The sequence below is a fragment of the Equus quagga genome, chromosome 14 (genome assembly GCF_021613505.1).
Source record: "Equus quagga isolate Etosha38 chromosome 14, UCLA_HA_Equagga_1.0, whole genome shotgun sequence".
NCBI classification, from domain to species: Eukaryota; Metazoa; Chordata; class Mammalia; order Perissodactyla; family Equidae; genus Equus; species Equus quagga.
The window spans coordinates 91,754,208-91,773,078 of record NC_060280.1 but is presented as its reverse complement, the minus strand read 5'-3'; the positions used below and the strand labels follow the sequence as shown (position 1 = coordinate 91,773,078).

Here is an 18,871-nt window from a genome sequence, read left to right as displayed (position 1 = left end):
GTCTCCGGCCCCCAGGCAGATCTGTGACGCAGCCCCACTCGCAGCCGGTGAGCCTGCCCACCATGGCAAGCCCCACTCTGAGCCCCGACTCCTCGTCCCAGGAGGCCCTGTCGGCCCCCACCTGCTCCCCAACCTCGGACTCCGAGAACCTCAGCCCCGATGAGCTGGAGCTGCTGGCCAAGCTCGAAGAGCAGAACCGGTGAGCTGGGGCTGGGGGCCGGCGAGGGGCCTCGGGGTGCGGCTGGGCCCCAAACAGAAGTTCCCGGGTGCCCCCTCCCACTCAGAGCTGGGCCCGGCCCTGGGCAGTCACAGCTCCTACCAGAGGCTGGCCGAGGGACGTCGCCCATCATCCTCCCCACCCCAGGTGAAGAGACGGTCCCCCACTCAGACGAGGAGACCGAGGTTTCAAGAGGCCGAGGGAATCTGGGAATCTGGCCGTTGCTTATCCAGCCTTTGTGGAAGGAAGAAACTAAAGCCTCTGACTCTGGGGTCAGGCCTTTCCGCTTCCCTCCCCGGCCCTCCTCCTGTTTTAAAATGTATTTTTATTACTATTCAGCTATGGCGAGGCCAACGGCTCAGACCATGGCCATTGAAAAGATACTTTGTTACTCACAGATCCCAAGAAGTAGGGGCACACACACCGGGCAGGGCCACACAGGGAAGCACCAGGGTGGGTCAAGGGGCCGGAGGTGGGGGAAGGTGGGCAGGACCCTTTACTGTGGTTTCCGTGGGAAGGAACAGCGAGGCAGGGTAAGCAGGCTTGGGATGGGCTAGTCTGAACGATCCCAGCGGCTCTGGGGTGTGGACTCTGTCCCTAGCTGTCTGGCACCTGGCCCTGGGTGATCAGGGCATGGGAGGGCGGCCCTGAGTGTGAGAGGCCCATTAAGGAGGGCCTTGGGGTGTGGGCTCTGGATTGGTTGCGTTGTGAGCCCTTAACTATCTCTAGGATTCCTGTAGGCCTGGAGGGACAGTCCTTCCAGGGTCAGCGAGGCCCCAGGTGTCAAAGCATCAGAAACACATGGTTCATACAGCCCCTCCCTAGCTAGGTGCCCCCAGCCAGCAGCTCACCCTCCCTGCGCCTCATCTGTGAAGGGGAAATTTTAACACCACCTGCCCCGCAGGCTGCTACAACACTACCTGAGCTAATCCACGTGGTTCTCAGTCCACTGCTGGAAACAGGATGGGGCACACAAATGGCAGCCTCTCCGGGGGCCCAAGGATAAGGATTATGGCTCAGAGAGGCCAAGGTCGCTCAGCAAGAGCCACACAGCGAGAACAACCTAGACCTAATTCCTGGTGGCCTCTGGGAGCCCCAGGAGGAGGGGCCAGGCTGCCCAGCAGCCCCCTGTCCCCAGGGAGTCACTGGAGCCCAGGAGGGTGGGGCGGGAGGTACCCGCAGCCCAGGCCCAACTCCTCCGGCCATCCCGCCCAGGCTCCTGGAGGCCGACTCCAAGTCCATGCGTTCCATGAATGGCTCCCGGCGGAACAGCGGCTCCTCGCTCGTGTCCAGCTCCTCAGCCTCCTCCAACCTGAGCCACCTGGAGGAGGACACGTGGATCCTGTGGGGCCGGATCGCCAACGAGTGGGAAGAGTGGCGGCGCAGGAAGGAGAAGCTGCTCAAGGTGGCGGGGGCAGCAGGGCTGGGCGGGCGTCCGGGGAGGAGGCAGGCGGAGCAGACCGGGGACGGCGGACAGACAGCCTGGTCATTTGACCACCAGACAGCAGCACCAGGGTCTGCCCTGGGCAGAGGGGCAGCAGCAGAGATGTGTAGGCCCTTTTGGGGTGCCTCGGGGAGTGCAGGGTGGGGCTGGCTGGGCAAGGGGCTGTCGCGCTGGCATCTCATGTGCCCCTTCCTTTCCCGCCCGGCTGTGTTCCATGACGGATTGGGGGCAGAGCGTGAAGCAGTGTGGACTCTGTTGAGCTCTGGGCCACAGGCGAGACGTGGGCCAGCTGGACTGGATGGCCGTGGGGAGGCTGCACTGGGATGGGGTCCAGCCCAACCTCCCACTCCCCCCGCCCCACCCCCATCACCAGGAGCTGATCCGCAAGGGCATCCCGCACCACTTCCGGGCCATCGTGTGGCAGCTCCTGTGCAGCGCCACGGACATGCCCGTCAAGAACCAGTACTCGGAGCTCCTCAAGATGTCCTCGCCGTGCGAGAAGCTGATCCGCAGGGATATCGCCCGCACCTACCCGGAGCACGAGTTCTTCAAGGGCCAGGACAGCCTGGGGCAGGAGGTCCTCTTCAACGTCATGAAGGTGAGGCCCAGGGGACCTGGGCCTCGCACGAAGAAGCGCGTCCCACGTCTGCCTGCTGTCCTGGGGCCTGGCGGGCCCTGCCTTGACACGCGTGCCTTCCCTCGCAGGCGTACTCCCTGGTGGACCGGGAGGTGGGCTACTGCCAAGGCAGCGCCTTCATCGTGGGCCTGCTCCTCATGCAGGTAGGTGGCCTCGGGCCCGCTCCCCTCAGGGGCAGCCATGCCGGGCTCTGCCCCCAGGTGGTGGACGGAAGCGCAGGATTCCCTCCACCCAGCGTCCCCCTGGGGACAGAGCCTCCGTCTCCATCCACCTGTGACAGCTGACAGTCTCCAGGCCAAGCCCTCAGGGACTGGGCACAGCAGGGCTGGCCACCTGTCCTCTCCGCCATCCCGTCCAGGGCCTGGAGGGGCAGGCCGTCCTGCTGGGTCACCTGCCGGGTTTGGATGGGGCACTCAGGCAGGGGCTTTGGTCAGCCAGTGTGCTGTCAATGGGGCTGGGGGTTTCCCCCAGAGAACCCAGCAGGCTTAGGACGCGGAGCACAGAGACGGCTGGGGGTGGCCCGGAGGGTGCCTCAGCGAGGGCTCTGGAGGCGGCAAGACCTGGGTTCGAGGCCCAGCTCCAGTTTCCTGCCAGGCGGCCTTCAGCAGGTGACTTCAGCCTCAGGAGGTTTCCCACCAGTGAAACAGGGCTGACAGTGTTGGCCAGGGGTTTACTATGAGGGTCCAGGCAGCCTGGCCCAGGCCCATTCAGTGAACACAGACAGAACAGAAACGGGCAAAGCGCGCACACAGGGCCATGAGAAGAGCGGCCAGCAGCCCTCCCGCCGCCCCCGCCCACAGTGCCCCGTCCCCCCAGATGCCCGAGGAGGAGGCCTTCTGTGTGTTCGTGCGGCTGATGCAGGAGTACCGCCTGCGCGAGCTCTTCAAGCCCAGCATGGCCGAGCTGGGACTCTGCATCTACCAGTTCGAGTACATGCTGCAGGTGAGCGCGTGCAGCCGGCGCCCGCCTCTCCCTCTGCCGCCCCACAGCCCTGGGTGCCCCCTCGGCCACCCCATGCGTTGCTCGGACTGAAAATTCCAGGGCTGAGAGACTGCGTCCAGAAGTGCCAGCTCAGAAGGGGACTCCTGTCCCTTTGGGGCCCTGGGGCACTGCCCCGAAGGATGCTTCCAGGAACAGGGACTCCTTGTAGGGGCTCCTGAGAGCGTGGGGCTTCCCCAGCCGCTAGAGCAGAGGGGGTGGGGCTGGCTCTCGTCACACGCACCCACGGCCCCCTCCCTGTCTGCTGCCGCAAGTGTGTGGCGGAAGAGGGAGTGTTGTCTGCCTGCCTCTGCTGATTACCGGAGAGCCGGAGAGCCGCAGACTTCTCTGTTTATAAATAGCAGCCCCCGCAGGGCCCGCTCCTGCCTGGCAGACAGAGCCGGAGTGTGCAGGCACGTGCAAGCATGCACACACACAAGCCTGCTCCGAAAGCTGGTGGCAGGTGGGACTCTGTGACTCTGGGCAGGGAGGCAGGAGGCAGGACCCTCCGGGGACCAGCCCTGGGACACACCTGGATGTGGAAACCTAGCTCCTTGGGCCTGGAGGATGGGAGGTGCTGGTGCTCAGGGGGACCTGGTTGTGCCAGCAAGCAGGTGGCCCAGGCCCACAGAGAGGAAGGGACCCCACCCCAGGCTGGGGAGTGGACACCTCCCGTGGCGACATAGGTAGAGGCGCCAGAGAGCCCCCGGGTCTGGGGGGAAAGGCTGGGGCAGGCAGGGGGCCGGCCCGAGAGCCTTCTCTCAGTGAAGGACATCCAGGGGCTCCTAATGCCTTCTCCAGCCTCAGTTTCCCAGTTTCTGTCACTTTTAAGCAGTTGGAAGTTCGGGCCAATCAAGCTGGCATCTCCTGAGCACGGCCAGGCACAGTGCATCCTGCGGGGGGCGCTGGGGGTGGACACGTGACTTGCCAGTCACAGGATATGGTGGGAGCTGTGACGGGCTCACACCACACCCCACCTCTCGCTCTCTGGGTGACCCCCTTGCCTCTCCCCACACCGAGCCTCACAAGCATCCCCTCAGGCCAGCTGTGGATCCCATGAGCTGCTGGGCCAGTGCCTGCCCAGGGAGCACACCCCACACCCTCAAGCTGTTGCTGCTCCTGCCACCCCAGCCTGTGTCCCCGCCTCATGCCTCTCTGAGCTCTGGGGCACATCAGCTCCACCCAGACACAGTGCTGAGGGCACACAGAGGAAGGGAGCTGAGGGCTGCCCAGGGCAGATCAGGGAAGGCTCCCTGGAGGCGGTGGCACTGAGCCCAGCACTTCTGAGTGGAGGGAGCCTGTGGGCAAGAAGGGACAGCTGTGCCCTGCGCCCTCCTCACCACGTCCAGCCTCCTCCCCCTCCCCCGCAGGAGCAGCTCCCGGACCTGAACACTCACTTCCGCTCCCAGAGCTTCCACACGTCCATGTACGCCTCGTCCTGGTTCCTCACGCTCTTCCTGACCACCTTCCCGCTGCCCGTTGCCACCCGTGTCTTCGACATCTTCATGTATGAGGTGAAGCCCCCGGGCGCCCCATCCTTTCCCAGACACCCCACACTGGTAACAAACCCCAGCCAGGCCTGGACGGGCCAGGACTTCGAGCAGGGGTGAGAGGGCGCCCTGGGAGAGCAGGCCCCGAGACGCACTGTCCCCTCGCCTTTGCAGGGCCTGGAGATCGTGTTCCGGGTGGGCCTCGCCCTGCTGCAGGTGAACCAGACAGAGCTGATGCAGCTGGACATGGAGGGCATGTCCCAGGTGGGCCGGGAGAGCCGAGGCGGCTGGGATGGGCCCCCATCCAGGGCCACCGGGGCAGGGGGAGCCCTCCCGAGAGATGGGGTGGGCCTGGAGTGCCTGAACGCCCAGATCCTTTCCCATCCCCTCTGTCCCCTGAGGACCAGGGTGGGCCCTGCAGAGCCCCAGGCTGTGCCATACACGGGCTCTGGCAGCAGCAAGAGAGGAAGGTCTAAGCTTAGGCCGAGCCCTGGGAGGTCCCATCCTTCTCTCCTGCCCCCAGCTCCAGTCCCCCAAAGCCTAACGTGGCTCAACTTCTCTCCTGCAAACAGTAATGCCAGCCACACCATGAGGCCTTGGGTGTGGTTTCGGCCCAGCCACCAGGCCAGGCAAGGGCACAGGAGAGAGTGCGGGGTCTAGGGCAGCCTCTTACCCCGCCCCAGCCCGGCTGCCCCGCCTGCCGGAGAAGAGGCCGGCCTGCTTCTCACTGCCACGTCCCCATCATGCAGGCCCCTGCCCCCTCCCCGCGTCCTCCAGCTGGTGCTTCAGGGAAGAATGCACAAAGGCCACGGTTGTGTCCACGAACACGGGCGTCCATTGTCCACAGCTGCCGGAGGGGCCCGCTGGGCTGGGAGCGGGGGCCAACCTGGCCCCAAACCGCAGCGAGCTGTGTCCACCCGGGGCTTGCCCTTAACCCTTTGTGGAGGCCCCCGGGTCCCGGGCGAGCAGGCCACTGAGGGGTCTCCATCAGGGTTGCTCCCGGCCACCCCGATTCCTCAACCTCTCCAGCCTCCTCTCACTGCCCCGGGCCAGTGGCATGCCGCCCCGTTCCTCCAGGAAGGTCCCCTGTGCTCAGACCACCCCCCGCCCCACCCCAGCCTCTGCCCTCAGGAGCTCCCACAGCCTGCTTTTTCCCTGCAAGCTGAAGTCCTGGCCGCAGGCAGCTGCTTCTCCCCGATTCCATTTCTGCCTCCCACGCTCGTTGGCTCACTCTACACACCCTGACAGAGGCTCGCACCCAACAGGCCGGGCCCTGTGCTGGTGACATGGGACGCCCCGGCAGTCTGGCTCCGGCCCTCCCTCCTGGAGTGCCCTGGCCCTCCTCCAGGGAAGCAGGGCACAGCAGGGGCTCTGGCAGGCCCCTGGGAGTGGGCGCACGTGTCGGTGACCGCCCGTGTCCCCACAGTACTTCCAGAGGGTGATCCCCCGGCAGTTCGACAGCTGCCCAGACAAGCTGATCCTGAAGGCTTATCAGGTCAAGTACAACCCCAAGAAGATGAAGAGGTCAGTGCCGGGCGGCCGGGGTGCTGGCGGAAAGGGGGGTCCCTGAGGGTGGGACGGTGACCACCTCGGCCCTGCCCTCTGCAGGCTGGAGAAGGAGTATGCAGCCATGAAGAGCAAGGAGATGGAGGAGCAGATCGAGATCAAAGTGAGTCCCCGCAGAGGTGGGACAGGGCTGGGTGGGCGGCCACTAGGGGGAGCCCGTTCCCAGCATACCCCACACACCGCCTTGTCCTCAGGCTCGGAGGGGTCCTCCCTCCACCCCACCCCCTACCCCGTGCCTTTACTCACCGCCAAGCCAGCCCCACCACGGGGAACAAGGTGGACAGTGACCTAATCAGTATAGAGTGACTCGAGAAAGTTCTCTGGGTAAGATGTGCAAGGGAGGGGGTGGAGCTGACCCAGAAAGAGGGCTGCAGACCCAGGGCGTCAAAAGGCCTGAGCAGCAGCGAGCCTGAGGGGCTGGAGGAAGACCGCCCTCGCCCAGGGCAGGGGCAAATGAGGAGAGCCGAGGTAGGCCGGGGCCAGATGCCAGGGCGTGGAGGCCAGGGTGCGGCTCCCACTCATGGCCCCTGGTTGCCCTGGTGCCTGGCCGCCCGGCCCAGTAGGTTTGGGGGGCACAATTCTGTCACCGACTCCAATGTGGGGTCTCTCTCCACGCCACCAAGACATTCTCTGACACCAGCTGGGTGTCCTACAATTAGCTCCATTCTGCCACCGCTGCCTGGAGAGAGCGTCACATCCCAGCGTGAGGGCCTCAGTCCCACAAGACTGAGACGCCAATCGTAAGTCCAGGATGTCACCTGTGCTTCTGACCGACTGGCCATACATCAGAGGTTCCCCCGTCCCCTCCTGGGGTTTGATTCATTTGTCAGAGCCGAGAAACAGTTTGCTCGCTAGATGCCTGGTTTGTTCCCAAAGGCTGGAACTCGGGACAGCCGGAGGGAGGAGATGTGGAGGGCGAGGTCTGGGCAAAGGGCGGGGAGCTTCCCCTCTCTTCGTGCGCCACCCTCCAAGCCCCTCCACATGCCGACCCACCCAGACGCTCCGAACCAGCCTTTTGGGTTTTCGTGGAGGTTTCATCACACAGGCCTGACTGACGAGATCACTGGCCATGGCGACTGGCTCAGCCTCCAGCCCTCTCCCCTCCGGGACGTCAGGGGGTGGGGCTGAACGGTCCAAACCTCTCCTCACATGGTTGGGTCCCCTGGCAACCAGCCCCCTTCTTGGTGACCTAGGAGCTTTCTAAAGTTTCTGAAGTTCATTTCATTAACATAACAGAAGTCACCTTTATTGCTCTCGTCCCTTAGGAACTTCCCAGGGTTTTAGGAGCTCCGTGCCAGGATGGATGTGGGCAGGGCTGGCACCAAATATGTATTTCTCATTATAAACCACAGTATCACGGGGTTTCCTGAGTGTGCAGAGCCCCTGAACCCAGACTTCCCTCCCTCTCCTTCCCTCTGCTTTCATCCCTCCACATGTGATTTTAGTTATTCACTCAACAAGCATTTATTGAGCACCTACTGTGTGCCAGAGTCACAGCAGAGACTGAGGGCTCCCCAGTCCAGTGGGGGTGAGAAGACAAACACGAGCACAAACCCCAACACAGTCTGGGTCTGTCCTCTTCGAGGCAGAGTCCCACAGCGGCTGGGGCTGGAGTCCTACAGACCAGGGTTCAAATCCCAGCTCTTCCCACAACCCAGCTGTGTGACCCAGGAAGGTGAATTCACCTCTCTGAGCCCCAGTGACCCCTTCTGCAAAATGGGGATGACGCTTGTTCTGCTGTTCAAATTATTATTATTATTGCTACCACATCATCATTATCCCCACCTCCTCTAGAAAGGCAGAGGCGCAGCCCAGATTAGGATCCAGGTCACTGGCCACCCATACCTGAGGGGGCAAAGGGCATCATTGTCCTGGGCCTGTTTGTAGGTTTTCCAGACACAGTTTTGTGTCCTGAACGTTTCAGGGTCTCCCTTTCTCAGGAATGGCAGCTTGACTGATGCACCAGTCCAAACGTATATGTGAGTCTTGCTCATGCACAGACGAGGCCCTGTTCCCATCTGGTGACCACGAGGGCCCAGCAGTCGGTAGGGATGCAGCAGACCCTTGGACCATACACCCAGCCTGGAAATTTCCCACAAGAGGAGCCCAGGCACCCCCCAGGACTTAAAGGATTCAGGCAGATGCCTTCTCCCTCAGCCCTGCCATTTGATATTTCACCTTTAGCCTGTTTTAAAATATACCTGGGATTTGTTTTAATCAGGTCTGGGAAGGTGATAGACGTGGGGACAACTGCCTTTGAAAGGAGAGTTTATTGCTTGGAGTTCCCAAGAGGAGGGGGCACGCCACGCCACGCAGGGCCGCACGGGGAAGCACCAGGGTTGGTCAAGAGGCAGGGAGAGAGGGAAGCAGGGCAGGAGGCTTACTGTGGTTTCCAAGAATAGAAATGGGCAAGGCAGGGGAGGCAAGGTTGAGCAAGGTGTTTTTGAACAATTTCAGGGGCTCGGGGCCACAGGAGTGGCCCCTCGTTGTCCTGGGACAATTTAGGGCCGGGAGAATGTTGGCGTGGTGTGCGAGAGTCAGACACAGGAGGCGGCTGGGGCTGCGGGCTCTGGACTGGCCGGTTTGCGTGTGGAAGGTGCGCTCACAGGCAGGTTATTCACTCTCTCGAGGAATTAGCTGGAACTTCAGGGGCCGTCTTTTCAGGATCAGCAAGGCCACAGGAGGCCCAAGCATCAAAAATTTAGAAAATTAAACAAACAAACAAAAAGCCCGATTAGTACCTGGCCTCTCGTCGTTCTTGTTCGCTCTTTCTCGTTTTCCCTTTGGAGGAAGCAGGAGAGAGGGGAGTCGTGGTCAGGGCACGTCAGCTCCTCCAAGGACGGCTGTGCTGGTGCAGGAGTGGGTTCAGGCCAGAAAGGGGGCAGAGCAATCCAGGGGTCAGGGGTCAGGACTCTGGTTCTGGATCACTATGAGGGACAGAGACCTGTGCTGGGAGGCTCGGGCAAGACACTGCCCACTCCGCCTCGGTTTCCCCACCCACGACATGAGTCAGTGACCATCAAGCAAGCCTGCCATTCTCTCTGACCACAGTTGCTTCCTGGGAGTGTTCTGGATGTTTCCATCGCTTTTTCTCCCTGGAAGAAACCAGGAAATGTTCTGTGTGAGCCACAGGGAGGCAGGACCCTCACTCCTCTGCTGATCACAACTCTTTCCATGGCTAATTCTCAGGGGGGACGTAGGTAGAGGGTAGATACAGGGCGTCTGTAAACCTCACCTGCTTCCTAGAAGGCTGTGAGGGAAGCTGAAACCACAGATATCTCACCCAAATCCGTCAGTGCAGGATGGAGACCATCTCCAGCATCCGGCCAGGGGAAGTGACAACTGCTGGGTACAGCTGGCTGGCGGTGGGTCACACAAGGAACCCCAAACTCTGCGAGGAGTCTGTCCTCTGAGAACGTAACCCTGGGGCTCGTGGCAAAGCAGTGAGGGGTGGGGACTTGTGACAGCAGCCCCCCCAAAAACACAGAGGCCTTTGCCCTGTGGTAGGTGTCACACTGGCCCTTGACAGGCAAGCCTGGGGCAGAAACCGACTCTCACAGAGGACATGGGTGCTGTCCGCCCACCCACACACACACACACAGTGCCTATCCATGAAAGCATGCACATTATTTCACTGAACCAAGGTTTGTTTAAAAAAAAAAATCTAATGGGCCATTCTGAACGGGACCTGGCCCTGATTTCTGGAATCACTGACCCAGAATGTAAGACATTGGCTCTGTCCTGCCTGGAGGTGGCCTGGGCCCTAAGGGGACAGATCTCTGTGTGCACAGGAGCGGGAGGTGGGTTCTGACATGCTCTCCCCTCTCCCCCCATAGAGGCTTCGCACCGAGAACCGGCTCCTGAAACAGCGGATTGAGACCCTGGAGAAGGTGAGGGGCGTGGCACCCAACCCTCCAGGCCCCTAGCAGGACCCAGCACCCAGAGGGCCAGCCAGCCCCCTGCCACGGCCCCACCCTGAGCCAGCGGGCTCCGAGGAGGCTGGCGTGAATCCCACGGGCCCTCCCCCGAGCCCCGCTGAGATCTGAGCTGCCGTATAATCGGGGCCCCGGGGAAACCTGGCTCGCGGCTGGGGGCTGAGTTACAACCCAGTGAACTGCAAACACCACAGTCCATTTGTGTGTCCTTCCAGGCTGCCTGGGGTGGGGAGAAGGAGATAGGACTGTCCGTCTGACGGAGGTGCCCTGGAATTGGGCCACAAGGCACCCCACCCTGTAATTTGCAAGCCTCACCCTCAAAAAAAAGGAGACAGTGGAGGAGGGAGCGGCCTTGCACCAGGCTCCATGGTGGGGTGCCACCGCCATGACCCTGGCCCCTGACGGGTTTTTAAAGATGAGAGTAAAGGTGGAGGCCGCACTTCCTGCCCCTCCCTCCATCTCAGATGACCCTCCACTGACCACAGAGAGCAGGTCATCCACAGGATTTTATTGTCCTTGTCCCAAAGCCTTGATTCTTGTCCCACCTCCACATCAAAACGCAGCCACCCAGCCGGTGCTGCCACCCCCATCCCGCGCCCTCCGGGGATGGCTCCTCACTTTTCCCAGCCTGGTCAGCCCTGGGGGGTGGCCCTGCCCCGGAGGGTGGCACCCTGCCTCCCCCCTCACGCACAGACCCCTCTCCAGGACGGAGCTGGCTCTGGCTTTGGTCTTCCTCCGGGTCCTCTCCTGCTGGTTCTCCGGTCTCTCTCCTGTCTCCCTGCTTCTAGAGATAGTCTATTGCGTTAGTGACAAGTGGTTCTTGTCTGTCTCTCCCCCTCTCCTGTCCCCGCGCCTTCTGCTCTGCTCCTCCCCCTGTCGCTCGGACCCCCTCCGCCGGGTAGGAGAGCGCTGCTCTGGCTGATAGGTTAATCCAGGTACTGTAGCCTTTCGTCTCCCTCTCCCACCTCTTTCCTGTCCCGCACACTACAGCCAGAAGCCACCTCTTCCCTGGCTGCCACCATCCCTGGGGCAAGGGGGGCAGGCCTGGCACTGTGCATGGGGGCGGCTGGGGACCGCTTCTCAGGGAAGACAGGCCTTCCTCTGGGGGAGGGGGTTGCACGTGTGGGTGCATCTGTGAGTGTGTCTGTGAATGTGTGTGCACGCACGTGTCCGGAAAGCTTCCTCCCTCCGGGGGACACAGGTGGGGACCCAGGAGGGCTCAGGGCCCCTGAGGGTGTATCAGCAGTAGGCCCTGGTGTGTGCGCTGCGCAGAGCCCCCACCACACACACACGCACGCACACACACACAACACCTCTCCTGGCCCCTCAGCTCCTCTCTGCTCCTACCTGCAAGGCCTGCCATCTTCTCTCACTCACCTGCTTCTGCTACTGCCTTATCGTGAATGGCTCTTTCTGGAAGCTTCTGCCTGCCACCTGGTGGCTCCGAGCCTGGAATGGGGGGCCCACATTGGGTGGGGTGAGGGGGCGAGGCTGGTGTGGGGTCCTAGTCCCAGGCAGGTGGAGGCCCCAGGGTCCAGGACTGGAGAAGGCCCTGGGACAGGTGTATTTCACCTCCCAACCCACCCCGGAAGCACCAGCCCTGAGCCTCTGGGACCTGGCTGCCCCCAGAGCCCCACCCTTACCAGCAGAGCCCTGGATAAGGACTCATTTCTCCTCACCTGGGACAGACGGAGAGGGGTGCCCGGAGGAGAAGGCGCTGTCTGCAGCCCCATCCTGGTGCCCCCATTCTCCATTTAAGCCCCGCAGAGCCTGGGCCCCTGTGGGTCTCCTCCAGGCTGCTCGGGTGTCCTGTACCTGCCTGCTCCCCACCCACATCCCCAGGCCCCGTGGGGCACCCCATCCCAGGCTCTGAGTGCGGGTGGCCTCGCCCTCTCCCTTCTGCCCGGCCTCCACCCGCTCTGGGCCTCTCCCTGAGGTAGGCCCGAGGCAGGGCCTGGGCTGTGAGCAGAGAGTCACCACACCCTGTCCTCGCTGTGCTCAGGGGCAGGTGACACGCGCGCAGGAGGCCGAGGAGAACTACGTCATCAAGCGGGAACTGGCGGTGGTGCGGCAGCAGTGCAGCTCGGCGGCCGAGGACCTGCAGAAGGCGCAGAGCACCATCCGCCAGCTGCAGGAGCAGCAGGTACCAGGCCAGGTGGGCGGGGCCGCCTGGCCGGGGCCACGCCCCTCGCTCTCGCCCCTCGCCACTCGCCCGCCACCTGCAGGGCTCATGCGCAACTGACTCAGGATCAGCCCTCCTGTTACTTCCTGGGGGCGCGGGAAAGGGGAGGAAAAACCGAGCACAGATGCGCCCCAGCCCCACACGAGGAGTGGGGGGAACCCTGTGTCCATTTGCCACCTCCCAGTGGGGTGTCTGGCCTGCTGCATTGAGACCAAGCAGTTGGCCTCCCTGGCCCCCAGCCTCAGCGCAAGGGCCCCAGGAACCAGGGTGTGCCTGCAGGTCTCCTCTCCTGCAGCTCATGGGGCTGATTCCTTGGGGGAACCCTGGCGTCTCCCCAAGGTCTGAAGGACGGTTGGGCTCCCCCGGGGGTCAGCCATGCAGGCTAGGAGGTAGGACCGGGGACAGGGGAGGGGACGCCCTCCTCCCGTGGCCAGGACTTTGCCCTCAATAGAGGCTCTGGTCTGTGCCCCCGGCTCTGAGTTGGCAGGGTCGGGGGAGGGGCGGCCCAAGTATGTTGTGAGGTCGTGAACTCCTGATCAGCGGTGGGAGGGCACACCTGCCGGAGCACGGCATGAAGAGTCCGCTTCTCCCAGAGGGAGCTTTGGGGTCTCCTTCAGCGTCCCCAGCAGGCTGCCTCCCTCCTGTGAAGACCTGCCAGCCGCTGAGGCCCCAAGCTCAGCGTGTGGGCCTGAGCGCATGCCCTGGAGGGGCAGGGCAAGATGCTCCAGGGTCCCCCAGCCCCTGCCATCCGGGGCCGACCCCAGCAGGGCCTGGCAGGCAGGTGGGGGGCCCTGATTTGGAGAAGCCACAGAGTGCTCAAGAAACAGTGGGTGGAAAGCAGGAGGGGCATTTGCTGAGGAGGACCCCGATCCAGACTGGGGACTTGGCCCAGGCCTCGGCTGAGGAATTCCGGTGGCTTCTCTGCTCCTGGGGACAGAGAGGCAGCACCTCATCATTTCTCGCAGTGTCCACCTTCTGCCCCCCCACCTGCGAGTGCTGTAGCCCCGCCTCCAGCTGAGGCAGCACAGCTGGTGGGGAAATTGAGGCTGGGCCCATCCCACCCATGGCGTGATGCCCCCACTCAGGCCAGTCAGACAGACAGCCACCTGCCATCCCTGAGCGCCGGCCTTTAAGGGACGCAGAGACGGGTGAGGCAAGGAGGCCACGCAGGCAGAGGGAAGCAGTGCAGGCGATGGCCCTGAGCACCCTCTCTGTCTCTGGGAGAGCCTCCTGGAGGAGGTGCAGCCTGGCGGGGCTGGGGCTCAGCACCCGTCTGACACCCATGGATCTCAGAGACCCACAGGGGTCACGGGCAGCCAGCAAGCCTGGGCAGGAAACCAGGGAAGGAGCCCATCACTGGGGAAGGGGGTTTCTCCCAGAGAGTCCCCAAGATGAGGACTTGGCTCCAGCCTCAGGAGCTGTCCTCACCCACCGGCCAGGCTCCGCTGTTGGGCCCAGGTGGCACCCATCACCCCTGAGCCCCCCACGGGGGTACCTCTGAGAAGCCTCCTGGGCACTGAGCAAGAAAGTGTGCCCAGCAATTTTTCCCCATCCCTTCCTGTTTGGAAATGGGTCAGAGAGGAGGGGGCGGAGAAAGGGGGGCAGGAGTGCCTAGACCCGCCCCCACCCCACCCCCACCGTGTGGTTAGGCCCCTGACCACACAGCAGGAAGGGCGCCTCCAACAACCCATCTTCCACCCCTACCCCAGCCATCCTGGGAACCAGTCATTGGCGTCCCTCCGGGCACCCAGAGGCCATGGAAGGTCCCCTCCAGAAGGTCCCTCTGTGTGGTGTTGCCAGGAAGGAGCCCGGGCTAAGCCAGCTGCGCCGGGATCAGGACCCCTGGACACAGAGCCTCAGGGCCCCCAGGGCATTCAGCTGTCCTCCAGTAGGGCAGACGGCGCAGCAGGGGGACCCAGGGTTCCTCCTCGCTCCCCTCTCCCTCCCCAGCCTGAGCCCTCCTCCCAGCCCAGGGACCCTACAGTGGGGTCCAAGGCCTGGGCCCACAGCCGGCTGGCGGGAAGGCTGCCCCAGTCCTGCCACAGCCCCGGGCCGACGCAGCCATCTGCCTGCCCCAGGATAACCCGCGCCTCACCGAGGACTTCGTGGCCCACCTGGAGACGGAGCTGGAGCAGTCGCGGCTGCGGGAGACAGAGACGCTGGGGGCCCTGCGGGAGATGCAAGACAAGGTCCTCGACATGGAGAAGGTGCGGCGGGGGCGGGCGGCTGCGGGGACAGCTCAGAGAAGAGGAGCCGGGGGACTGGGCGTGCTTCAGGAGGCGCAAGAAGGGGCGGCCAGGACCAGTGGGACGTGTCCTGGAGGCAGAGCCCCCTGTCCGGCAGTCCCCGGCCCCTCTGTGGCACCCTGGTCCCCTGCTTCCTCCCCATGGTCTCCAAGGGACGGTCTGGGCAGATGGGAAGTTGGGCCCCTCACCCCCAGACCCTCCCAAGCCCTGGAGGTGCACAGGCACACACACACACACGCACGTGCGCGCATGCGTGCACACACACACGAGCACACACGAAGCAGCATGACACCATGAGGGGCACAGCCACCCTCATGTACCAGGCACAGGGCCAACAGTGCGGTGGCTTCCATGGGCTTCCTGACAGGCCAACACACCTGTGTGTGTCTCCCCCTGGCCCCGGGTTCCAGGATGGAGGGAGGGGAGGCAAGACCCAGCCCATCCAGGCTGCCCCGGCCATGGAGACACCACCCAGGGAGCCGACTGGGGCCACCCTCTCCTGCCTGCAGGCCTCAGGGGATACCAGGCCTCCTGGGTCCCCCCTCACCTGCTTTCCTGCCGACTCGGTATAGACTCAGCTCCCACGGGGCCACCAGGAGAAAGGAGGGCCTGGGCCACCAGAGGGCAGCAGGACCCACTGCCAGGCTGGCAGGAGCCATTCCCCACCCCCTGGAGCCTGCACTGTTTGGGGTGCCCTCCCAGGTGGGGTGTGTCTGCCACAGCCTTGCTGAGGCCATTGGCCTCTCAGTCCCCATCGGCCAGCCGAGAACAGGGCTTCTCTCCTGCCTCCCTCCATCTCGGAGGGGAATGTGCAGCCAGTCAACCCTCCGCCCTCCCCAACTCCCAGTGCCAAATAGGGGTCATGAGGACCGTGTACAGCAAGCTGGATGGTCACCGAGAGGCTGGAACACAAATCCCTCCTCACAGGGCCCTTGGGAGGCAAGGGCAGGGCCTCAGCTGGCCCTCAGCCTGTCCCGAGGGAGAGGGGCTGCCCGGGGTAGGGTGGGGCCAGGGTTCAGGAATCCACCGTCTCTGAGGGCTGCTGAGGGGGGTCCAGGGTCTGGCTGTGTGCCGGAGCGGCAGAGATCTCGGACTCCCGGGTGGATGAGCACCTGCCCCCCTCCCCCAGCGGGCCTGGTGTGATGGGCAGTGACATTTATGGAGGTCCCCCGGTTATGGGGAGAGAGCAAGTGCTGTTATCACATCCATCTGACCGACAAGGATCTCGGTCTGCTCCCCTCCAGCCTGGCCCACGTTCCCAGTTTATTCCGGGGTCCAGGGTGCACCCTCTCCCATCAGGGCCGCCCAAGGTGGGACTCAGAGGAAACGCGGGGCGCGCATCCGGGCCCTGCGGGAAGGGAGGCGCGGCTGCACATGCCCCGGGCTCTGACCTCTTCTCTCCCGCAGAGGAACAGCTCGCTGCCCGACGAGAACAACGTGGCGCGGCTGCAGGAGGAGCTGAAGGCGCTCAAGGTGCGGGAGGGCGAGGCCGTGGCCTCGGCGCGGGAGCTGAAGCTGCAGCTGCAGGAGCTCTCGGACACCTGGCAGGTGCGGGCCCAGCCCCCGGGCACCAGGCGGCCGGACGAGCGCGAGGTCGGCGGGGCTCCGGCGGAGGCTGACGTCCGCCTGTCCCCCCAGGCCCACCTGTCGCGCGGCGGCCGCTGGAAGGAGTCCCCGCGGAAGCTGGTCCTGGGCGAGCTGCAGGACGAGCTGATGAGCGTGCGTCTGCGCGAGGCCCAGGCTCTGGCCGAGGGCCGCGAGCTGCGGCAGCGCGTGGTGGAGCTCGAGACGCAGGTGGGCTGCGGCCGGCCGGCCGGGCGAGGGGCTGGATGGCCGCGGCCCTGGCTCGGCCGTGACCCGTGTCCGTGGGCCCTCCCTCCTCCCTCAGGACCACATCCACCGCAACCTGCTGAACCGCGTGGAGGCGGAGCGCGCGGCGCTGCAGGAGAAGCTGCAGTACCTGGCGGCCCAGAACAAGGGGCTGCAGACGCAGCTCAGCGAAAGCCGCCGCAAGCAGGCGGAGGCCGAGTGCAAGGTGCGCCCCCTCGTCCGCCGGCCCCCCGCCTCGCCCCGCCGCGCCCCTTGAACCGCCCTCTCTCCCCTACCCCCAGAGCAAGGAGGAGGTGATGGCCGTGCGCCTGCGGGAGGCGGACAGCATGGCGGCGGTGGCCGAGATGCGGCAGCGCATCGCCGAGCTGGAGATCCAGGTGAGCGGCCGGGCCGGGGTCGAGGGCGGGCAGCGGGGTGGGGGGGCCCTGCCGTGACGCCGCGCGCCCTGGCCGCCCGCAGAGGGAGGAGGGCCGCATCCAGGGCCAGCTGAACCACTCGGACTCGTCGCAGTACATCCGCGAGCTCAAGGACCAGATCGAGGAGCTGAAGGCCGAGGTGAACGCGGGAGGGGCCCGGGGCCGGGCCGGGCGTCGGGGCCTCGGGGAGCGGGGAAGAGGGGGCCCGGCGGCCGGACTCGGTCCGTGGGAGGGTCGGTGCCCGCCCCCAGCGCGCCGGTCCCGCCCCAGGTGCGGCTGCTGAAGGGCCCGCCGCCCTTCGAGGACCCGCTGGCCTTCGACGGGCTCGGCCTGGCGCGGCACCTGGATGAGGACTCGCTGCCGTCGTCGGACGAGGAGCTGCTGGGCGTGGGCGTGGGCGCCGCGCTGCAGGACTCGCTCTACCCGCTGTCGCCGCGCGACGCGCGCTTCTTCCGCCGTCTGGAGCGGCCGGCCAAGGACAGCGAGGGCAGCTCAGACAGCGACGCCGACGAGCTGGCCGCGCCCTACAGCCAGGGCCTGGACAACTGAGGCCGCGCCCGCGTGCCCGGAGCCAGGGGGCCGCAGGCCGCGCGTCACAAACTCCGCCCGGCCCGAGGGCTAGGCCCAGCGCGCCAGGGCGCAGAGGGCGGGGCCCGAGTCCGAGGATCGTCAGGGTCCCCGGCAGGCCCACCCTCCCCATCAGTGTTTACCCAGCTTGGTCGTGGTCCTTCGGCCCCAGTTCCCCGGAGGTCCCGCCCCTCTTAACAGCGAGGGCCAGGGTCGACCAGGGGTCCCAGGACTGGATGGGCAGGAAGTCCCCTCCCCCCAGCAGACCTCTTTCTGGGACAAGGGTGGCCCTGCTGGGAAGGGCCCAGGAGCTAAAGGAGGCCTGAGGAAGAAAGGGCAGCTCTGGGCTGGACAGTCCCACCCCCCAATGCCCCTGGGGACCCTTGGCCGCTGGGGACAGATGGCCAGGCTGTGCTTTCCTGCCTGGTGCAGGCATCGTGGCCCCTGCAGCAGAAACCAAAGCCCCCCTACTGTGCAGGGCCACCTGGGGTGTGTGGCCAGCAGGAACCAGCCCAGGCCTGGGCACTGGCTGGCCCTGCTGCTCGGGGCCCAGAGCGGCTGGGAGGACGGCATGAGACCCCCTCCCCAGTGCCCCCCTCTCCCTCTGTGAGACATCCCATCACCCCGGCATGGCCAGTGATGGAGGGGCTCCCCCTCCATCTGCCCAGGCCAGCCTCCTCTCCAGGGCGTCCCAGCCTCCACTTCCCTCCTTCCCTGGGTCCCCAGCCCCACCCTCCAGCCCAGGCCAGGCCCCAGGGGAGGAGGCTTGCCAGCCGGGTACCTCCCGGAGCCTCCCCGTGGTGGCCCCGTGGTCTCTGCGGAGCCGGAGCCGAGAACGGTGCCAAAGTCCAGCAATGCCCCCAGACCCTTGTCCCCGGGCCTCGTGACCCTCGGGGCTGCCCCTCTCGGTGCTCCTGGAGCCTCGAGCCGCGTCACGGCAGTCTCCCTGGCACCTCCAGGGTGGGCATCCGCACTCAGTCCCCATCCCCGGTCGCCCGCTCCTCAGTGTTACAAAGCCTGGGGACCAGTGTGGGCATCTCGGGCTCTCACGTGTGCCCCCCACAATGCCCACCATCATTTTGCACACTGCCTGTTCACACTCCACATGTCGCCCAGGCGGGAAAGATGGAAAATAAAGTGTATTTACACAGTCACGGACAAGGGATGCTGAGCACGCAGGCCTAGGGGTGGGCAAATTGCAAGCAGCTGTGGGTCCCCAGCCCCTTGTGCAGGGAAGCAGTGAGGAGGGGAGCGGGCTGGCCTGGCCGTTGGGAGCCTCCCACAGCCTGAGAGAATCAGGGGTGGAGGTCACAGCAGGCCAGCAGGGGGCCAGAGAGGCCACCGGGTTGGGGTGCAGAGTGAG

General features: G+C 64.8%; 1 protein-coding gene and 1 long non-coding RNA gene across 8 annotated transcripts in view; one reads left to right on the top strand and one right to left on the bottom strand.

Moving 5' to 3' along the window:
* Window positions 1-18,662, top strand: part of EVI5L (ecotropic viral integration site 5 like) — a 30,174-nt gene extending 11,512 nt beyond the window's left edge. For 3 of the 7 annotated variants that reach the window (XM_046637958.1, XM_046637954.1, XM_046637952.1), the window contains exons 2-20: window positions 20-199; window positions 1,433-1,622; window positions 2,035-2,259; window positions 2,367-2,441; window positions 3,115-3,240; window positions 4,647-4,790; window positions 4,941-5,030; window positions 6,193-6,290; window positions 6,375-6,435; window positions 10,169-10,222; window positions 11,170-11,202; window positions 12,270-12,422; window positions 14,528-14,656; window positions 16,103-16,243; window positions 16,334-16,489; window positions 16,584-16,730; window positions 16,807-16,902; window positions 16,985-17,080; window positions 17,212-18,662. In XM_046637958.1, coding sequence (XP_046493914.1) covers window positions 63-199; window positions 1,433-1,622; window positions 2,035-2,259; window positions 2,367-2,441; window positions 3,115-3,240; window positions 4,647-4,790; window positions 4,941-5,030; window positions 6,193-6,290; window positions 6,375-6,435; window positions 10,169-10,222; window positions 11,170-11,202; window positions 12,270-12,422; window positions 14,528-14,656; window positions 16,103-16,243; window positions 16,334-16,489; window positions 16,584-16,730; window positions 16,807-16,902; window positions 16,985-17,080; window positions 17,212-17,490 — 2,430 coding nt within the window. In that variant the 5' untranslated portion in view covers window positions 20-62 and the 3' untranslated portion in view covers window positions 17,491-18,662. Of the gene's footprint in view, window positions 1-15; window positions 200-1,432; window positions 1,623-2,034; window positions 2,260-2,366; window positions 2,442-3,114; window positions 3,241-4,646; window positions 4,791-4,940; window positions 5,031-6,192; window positions 6,291-6,374; window positions 6,436-10,168; window positions 10,223-11,169; window positions 11,203-12,269; window positions 12,423-14,527; window positions 14,657-16,102; window positions 16,244-16,333; window positions 16,490-16,583; window positions 16,731-16,806; window positions 16,903-16,984; window positions 17,081-17,211 lie in introns of all 7 variants that reach the window. The other 4 variants (XM_046637957.1, XM_046637953.1, XM_046637956.1 and 1 more) reach the window with 4 other exon arrangements.
* Window positions 8,036-10,150, bottom strand: LOC124225339 (uncharacterized). The gene is made up of 3 exons (XR_006885062.1): window positions 9,616-10,150; window positions 9,074-9,427; window positions 8,036-8,975 (listed from the first exon to the last, which is right to left on the bottom strand). It is a non-coding gene; the product is annotated as an uncharacterized LOC124225339 (long non-coding RNA).
* Window positions 18,663-18,871: the final 209 nt, after the last annotated feature.